Source organism: Tenrec ecaudatus, chromosome 1, assembly GCF_050624435.1.
Source record: "Tenrec ecaudatus isolate mTenEca1 chromosome 1, mTenEca1.hap1, whole genome shotgun sequence".
NCBI classification, from domain to species: Eukaryota; Metazoa; Chordata; class Mammalia; order Afrosoricida; family Tenrecidae; genus Tenrec; species Tenrec ecaudatus.
In genome coordinates, this window is record NC_134530.1 from 8236934 (window position 1) to 8245007 (window position 8074).

At 39.3% G+C, this 8074-nt stretch overlaps 1 protein-coding gene across 1 annotated transcript; it reads left to right on the forward strand.

Moving 5' to 3' along the window:
- The first annotated feature begins 705 nt into the window (after positions 1-705).
- LOC142430943 (olfactory receptor 7G2-like) lies at positions 706-1650 on the forward strand. Its single transcript, XM_075536016.1, has one exon. It carries the CDS (start codon positions 727-729, stop codon positions 1648-1650), a length of 924 nt encoding a protein of 307 aa, XP_075392131.1. The 5' UTR covers positions 706-726.
- Positions 1651-8074: the final 6424 nt, after the last annotated feature.

Below are 8074 nucleotides of genomic sequence, written 5' to 3' on the forward strand. Positions count from 1 at the left end.
GTTTGGGAATGAGAACGGCATTTCACCACAATTTCATCTGGAAAACCTGTGAAGAGAGTATGTGTTTGAAATGATTTGAATTAAGTCTGCAAATGTTCCTATCATCCAACTTATTGACAAAGTTCCTTATATTTTTGCAACAAGACCAGGGAACTTGTCTCTACATTATCCATCCATCTTCACATGATCTTTACAGAGGCAAAGCCCATTGCCTCCCAGGCACAGAATTGCTTCCTCCCGGTGAGACTGCTGTAAAAGTGTCTGATATTTGCTTCCATTCTGGGAACAGGGAAAGGTCAAAATGATCAGTTTCACTGAATGTTCATATTCCTGACTCTTGGACAACTTTTTATTTCCTTTGATGTGGTGCATTCATCACTGGAGAAAGCTGGAGCCTAAGACAGACTCATGGGGCCTGCATGATGCTCTTTAAAGTAGTCAAATGTTTCATGTTCAAAAGAGCACAGAGAATGTAATTAGAGATGGGGGGAAAGCTCGAAACCCCCCTCATCGATGTTTAAAGAGTGGTTACACTCGGCTGTAGCAGCTTCAGATCTTTTTCAAACCATCCAAAAAATGTCTACAGAAGATTTCTCTGTGTTTCTCTGATACTCCGCTTTCCCTTACTGCAGATGTGGTTTGGCTGTGCTGTTGTTATTATTGGTGCAGGCATAACATATGTAACTGCTTTGTGACTCTGTCTTTTCCATAAGATAAATCAACAACATGAAATCAAGAAACCAAACAAGTGTTTCAGAATTCCTTCTCCTGGCACTGACAGAAGATCCTGAAATGCAGCCCATCCTTTTTAGTCTGTTTCTGTCCATATACCTGGTAACTGTCCTGGGAAACCTGCTTTTTGTGTTAGCTGTCACCTCTGACTCCCACCTCCACACACCTATGTATTTCTTTCTTGCCAATCTCTCCTTTACTGACATTTCCTTCAGCACAACCACCATCCCAAAGATCCTGGTGAACCTCCAAGCACAGAACCGCAGCATCACTTATGCTGGGTGCCTCACTCAGGCCGGCTTTGTTCTGTTTTTTAGTTCTTTGGAAAGTCTTCTCCTTTCAATAATGGCCTATGACCGCTATGTGGCCATTTGTCACCCACTGAGGTACACAACAATTATGAACCCACATTTTTGTTGCTTACTGATACTATTTTCCTTGCTAAATAGCTTGGTGAATGGACTGCTCCACACTCTTATGTTGCTTCGGTTGTCCTTCTGCACAAATTTGGAAATCCCTTACTTCTTCTGTGAAGTGGTTCAAGTCGACAAGGTGGCCTGCTCTGACACACTCATCAATAACATCGTCTTATATTTTGGAGTTGGTATAATGGGTGCTGTTCCTTTCTGTGGAGTACTTTTCTCTTATATAAAAATTGTCTCTTCTATTTTGAGAATGCCATCAGCAGGTGGGAAGTATAAAGCTTTTTCTACCTGTGGATCTCACCTTTCTGTCGTTTCTTTATTCTATGGGACAGCCTTGGGTGCATATTTTAGCTCGACATTCACACGCTCCGTTAGAGAGACTGCAATTACATCAATCATGTACACCGTGGTCACTCCCATGATGAATCCCTTCATCTATAGCCTGAGGAACAGGGACATTAAAGGAGCTTTGAGAAAAATCATCAGGGGCTAACCTGCTTCTCAGTGATTCTATTGTCAGCTAACATTTGGATTTATAGATTGCATCAGAGTGAAAGGGCTCATAAGACAGCACACCTGGCTCTTCCTCACATCACTGTCTTCTATAATGGAGAGCTTACATTTCGCTTCAATGCAACTCAACTTGCTCTTGAAACTTGGCTTTTCTCTTTGGGTAGCTCTCTGCTACTCGACAATTGATTTCTACTTTTGAACTCAACATTGCCAGTCAGCTTCCACAGAGACAGATCCTTCAGCAGGGACTTTTGGTGTTATGCTTTGGGGCAATATTTTTATACATATAAGAATTGTACCCGAGATGTAGTGCTACTGAGCAGCAAGAAGTCTCCAATGTCCCAGTTTCATGGGACACAGGACTGTCATTGGTAAGCTGCAGATGCGTCTACTATTATTAGAATTTATGATATTCAATTTCCCATTGTATACATTTACTGATTAGATCATTACAATGACTTGATATAGTTGTAAGATAATGAAGCCTTATCGGCAAGGTAGGCATTGGCTTGATAAAGAAAAAAGAAATCCTGACTCTGAATGCCCCAGCAATAGATGACTCTGTTAATAAAAGAAACCAGAGGCGGAAAATTCCCAGGAAGAAGACAATAGGACTTGGTTCATATTCCCAGAAAGTGCCTTCATTCTAGGATTCATCTCCCCATGGTCTCAGACAGATTGCCACAGGTGTCACATCCAGATGTAGTAATCAGAGATATGAAACTGACTCCGTGTTCCTGGACAGATTGGTAACTGAGGGCCTATTGTTAATAAGTCTTTCCACAGAGTCACATGGAAAACATCTTCTCCCATCTCCTAATGAACAATGCCATCATGTACTGCTTTCTAAGTTAAGCTTCGGGGAAATAATCACCGAAGGAGCTTCATTTTACTTTTCAGATCATTTTATTAGGGCATAATTCTGACATCGTACAATTCTATATTCAGTCACATAAAGCAAGGTAATGCAATTACCCCAACCATCATTTTGTAAATATTGTCATCCTTAGTGCACTCTTCCCTATCAGCTCCTCAATACACCTCTCCTCCCCTGTCATCCTCTTCAGGATGCTTATTCTAATAATTGGTTCTGTAGATCTGCACAACCTGGATTTCATGTACCATTGAAAGCCCTAACAGAGAAAAGAATACTGACAACAACAATATACAATTGAGGTCATCCCGATTATGAGAAAAATAAAACCCGAAAATATTAAAAACCACATCCAAAGAGATTTATAGTGACCAAGCATACTGTCTGTTGAGAAACTAACTACTGTTACCAACACCCACACTTAATACAATCTGTGACACCATAGTAGAAATATACTGCCCCATACCTTATATCAATCTGTAAAAAAAATATTATTTCTTGCTGTCTCATTTTTTACCCTTTTCCCCCAGAAATGTGTTGGTTTACTGTTATTGTTGTACTTTTCAACAAGCTTCTCTATTTGTTATAATCAAGCCAAATCCATAATTATTGTATAGAAAAGGTCGTGTTGATATTATTTTTGGTGACCATTATTTCTTTGGGTTTTTCCTCATTGGTTTATTGATAAAAATGTATAATGGGATGATACTTTTCTCAATATTCACCTTATTTTTCAATTCTAATCTCATTTCTGGTGGGTCTCCAGCAAGATGGAATAAAATTATTTAATTACTTATGTTTTAGAGGGTTGTCACATGCTTAGGAATTTCATGTAAAACTTTGTAATGTGTACTTATGAGGAAAGTCATTTTATGATGTTCAAGGAATTTAATTTGTGAGGGGTAAAACAGGATAAGAGTAAAAGAAAGCTGGCAGAGAAGGACAATCACTTTTCTGACAACCACAAAGAAGTACTGTCATAAATCAAAGGCATCTCGGTGGCTTGGGGGACGTCAAAAAGTACAGGTATGGAATAGAAGTGTAGGAATGTCTAGAGATCTTGGTGATCTGGTTAGCACTGGTGATGGTGGGAGGGTTGTGTTTAGAAGACAAATATTTTGAGAATAATGATGGCAACGAATGTACATATGTGCTTGATACATGGATGTATGTATGGATTGTGGTAAAAATTGTACGAGGCCCCTAAAATGATTTTTAAAAGAGTTTGATGAGCCCCCCAAATAATGGTTTTTTAATTATATTGTATATATTTTTATTTGAATATCTAGATTTCAGCCTCTGACTTTTGTTGTTGTTGAAATTTCATTCTCACTCTTTCTTATCAACTGCTTCACATTAATTTCACTAATCACCATTCCTCTGATCCTGATTTCCAGTTCCCTTTTCCCCTGATTATTGCTATTGGGAATACCATGTATCAAGCCACCAAAGCAGTTAGAAACTTGGTATATTTCTCCCATGGAGATTTTATTAAAACTTGCAGCTCTTTTGTGCACCATTTTATGATTAGTTTTTCTTTTTAAAATTGAACCTATAAATCATAGCTTGTGTTATTATGCTTCAGGTGTTTCTGTAGTACTTTAGACAAGTTATAGATTATTCTAATTAATCTGGTATTTCAAGTTTTTGAAGTGAATCCAGGTAGGCTGGCAAAGAGTGGCATCATCATGGCATCTTGTGTCAAGGTGGTTTATGAATAATATATACATAGAAAATGTAAGATTAAAACATGTCTACAGAAATGGAGAAGCTAATATAAATAGAAGAACACATGAAAGAAATTAACCCATTAAAGTTCAAAGGAGTATGAATGGTACTAAATGGGAGAATCATCTTCGCCTGTTAAATAATAGCTAATATCTATCGAAATCTCCTGAGAGTACAGGTAAACCTACATGCTGACATCTAATAATGGCCCTGTATCCTCTCAACTCCACTGAAAAGGAAGAGTCAAAGTATCATCCTCCCTCCCTAATGTGAATAAAGTCATAAATAGAAAATGTATGCAATGAAACCTGTTAGGAAGAGATTGGGTAGTCTGACATGGGATCCATAGAAGGGAGTAACACTTGTAAATTCAGTTATCAGCTTCAGAATTGATTGCAAAGAATAGCTTAGAATATGTCCAATGTAGAAGAATGAAGTTTAAAATTCAAGGGATATTCCAAAAGTCTTAGAGAGATTAACTATGTTTCCATTTGACTACATGGACATTCCTATACAGAAATGATATTTTTGCACCTATAGTAAAAAACAGGTTTCCTAGCATTCTTAGGATGATAGAGTTGCCTTCTGGTGTACTTTTCAAATGGAAGACTGGAATGAAATTAAACGTAACATGTTCGCCTATAGAAGGTATGTGACATGGAGGTGACAAGAAACAGGCACAGACAGGAGAATGGCATGCAGCTAGCTTCACAGGGTCAGGAAATCAGCGATGACTAATTTCATCTTTTGAAGTCTGGATCCTTAAGGATTAGTCCTGCTAGAAGCAGTATGAAAGTAAAGTGTTGGATTAATGAGGAGCATTGGATATTTATCCCCCAGAAATATGACACTTCAGTTGGTGTGCCTGTGACCCCCTCAATCAACAGTCCTCTCCCAATGGAGAAGCAGTACACCTGAGTCTCTATCAAAGCTGGTTCTCAGGCCCATGACCCTGGCCCCTCACTCAGTCCCTAGCATTTCCTGAGGTTACATCTTCTACAGCTTGGTAGTATGTCAAGGTTTTTTCCTTAATGTGCCAACCACGTTTGAGAATATCCTAGAACTGTTTGGAAATGAGGACAGACATTTCACCACAAATTTGTCCATGAGAAACTGTGAAGAGTGTATGTGTTTGAAATGATTTGAAGCAAGTCTGCTAAAAATTCCTTTCATCCAACTTATTGACAAAGTTCCCTACATTTTTGCAACAAGACCAGGGAACTCATCTCTACATTATCCATCTCTCTTCACATGATCTTTACAAAGGCAAAGCCCATTGCCTCCCAGGCAGAAACCTGCATACTCCTCTTGAGACTGCTATAAAAGTGTCTGATATTTGCTTCCATTCTGGGGACAGGGAAAGAAAAAAAAAAAGATCAGTTTTAGTGGATGTTCATATCCCTGGTTCTTAGATAAAATTTCAATTGCTTTGATGTCTGGCATTCATCACTGGGGAAGGTTGGAGCCTATGACAGACTCCTCGGGTCTGTATGATTCTCTTTAAAGTTGCCAAAAGTTTAATGCCCATAAGAGCACAGAGAGTGTAATTACAGACGGGGAACAGCTCGAACCCCTCCTCATCTCTTCTTAAAGGAGCGTTTACACTCAGCTGTAGCAATTTCAGACCTTTTAAAAACAATCCAATAATATGTCTACAAAGGATTATTCCTCTGTATGTCTCTGAAATTCCTATGTTTCCTGTACTTCAGATGTGTTCTCTCTGTGCTGTTGGTCTTAAGGTTCTAGGCATAACATTTATAATTGTTTGTGACTTTATATTTTCCATGAGACACATCAACAACATGAAATCCACAAACCAAGCAAGTGTTTCTGAATTACTTCTCCTGGCACTGACAGAAAATCTGGTAATGAATCCCACATTCTTTAGCCTGTTTCTTTCCATATACCTGGTCAGTGACCTGGGACTCCTGCTCATCATTTTGGCCGTCAGCTCTGTACCTTAACCTCTACACCCACATGTTCTACTTTCTTGCCAATCTCTCTATTGACATCTGCTTCAGCACAACCACCATCCCAAAGATGCTGGTGAACCTCCAAGCAGAGAACCAGAGCATCACTTTCGCTGGATGCCTTGCTCAGGCTTGTTTTGTCCTTTTTTTGCTACTGGTGAAAGTAATCTCTTTTCAATAATGGCCTATGACTGCTTTTTGGCCATTTGCCACACACTGAGGTACACTACTATTATGAACCGACGTCTTTGTTGCATACTGATGCTATTTTCTTGGCTAAATAGTTTGGCGAATGCACTGCTACACCCCCTTATGTTGCGCAGTTGTCCTTCTGCACAAATTTGGAAATCCCTTACTTCTTCTGTGAAGTGGTTCAAGTCATCAAGGTGGCCTGCTCTGACACACTCATCAATAACATCATCTTACATATTTCAGCCATCATACTGGGTGCTGCTCCTTTGTCTGGAATACTTTTCTCTTATACAAAAATTGTCTCCTCTGTTTTGAGAACGCCATCAGCAGGTGGAAAGTATAAAGCTTTTTCTACCTGTGGATCTCACCTTTCTGTGGTTTCCTTGTTCTACGGGACAGGTTTTTGTGCGTATATTAGTTCTACATTCACACGCTCCTCTAGAGAGACTGCAGTAGCTTCCATCATGTACACCGTGGCCACTCCCATGATGAATCCCTTCATCTATAACCTGAGAAATGGGGACATTAAAGGAGCTTTGAGAAACATCATCAGGGGCATACCTGCTTTGCAGTGATTTCATTGTCAGCTCACATTTGGATTTCTAGATTGCATCAGAGTGGAAGCGTACACAAGTCAGGACACCTGACTCTTCCTCACTTCACTGTCTTCCAAAATGGAGAGCTTACATTTCGCTTCAATGCAACTCAACTTGCTGTTGAAATTTGGCTTTTCTCTTTGGGTAGCTCTTTGCTACTCGACAAATGATTTCTACTTTTGAAGCTCAACATTGCCAGTCAGCTTCCACAGAGACAGATCCTACAGCAGGGATTTTTGGAGTGATTCTTTGGGGCAGTATTTTTAGACTTATATGAATGGTACCCCAGATTTAGTGCTACTGACTGAGCAACAAGAATTCTCCCTTGTCCCAGTTTAATGGGAACCAGGAGTATCATTGATAAGAAGCAGGTGCTTCTACTATTATTAGCATTTATGATATTCAATTTAGTGTTGTATGTATGTATTGATTAGATCATTGCAGTGACGTGACATGGTTGTAATATAATGAAGCCTTATCTGCAAGGTAGGCATTGGCTCGATGAAGAAAATAGAAATCCTGACTCTGAATGCCCCAACAATAAATGACTCTTTTATTAAAAGGACCCAGAGACGGAAAATTCCCAGGAAGAAGACAATAGGACTTCGTTCATATTCCCAGAAAGTCCTTCATCTGGGATTTATCTACCCATGGTCACATACAGATTGCTACAGGTGTCATATCCATATGTAATAATCAGAGATATGAAACTGACTGCTTGTTCCTGAACCGATTCTTAACGGAGGCCCTATTGTTAATAAATCTTTCCACAGAGTCATATGGAAGACATCTTCTCCCATCTCCTCATGAACAATGCCATCATGTACCCCTTTCTAAGTTAAGCTTGGGGAAATAATTACCAAGGGAGCTTCATTTTATTTTTCAGACCATTTTATTAGGACATAATTCTGACATCGTACCGTTCAATAGTTGAGTCATATAAAGTAAGGATTGCAATCACTCCCACCATCATTTTCAAAATATTGACATCCTTAGTGTATCTTCCCTATCCGCTCCTCAATACGCCTCTCCTCTCCTCTCCTC

Coding starts and splice junctions, on each gene's coding strand:
- LOC142430943 (XM_075536016.1), top strand. CDS start 727: ATGAAATCAAGAAACCAAACAAGTGTTTCAGAATTCCTTCTCCTGGCA.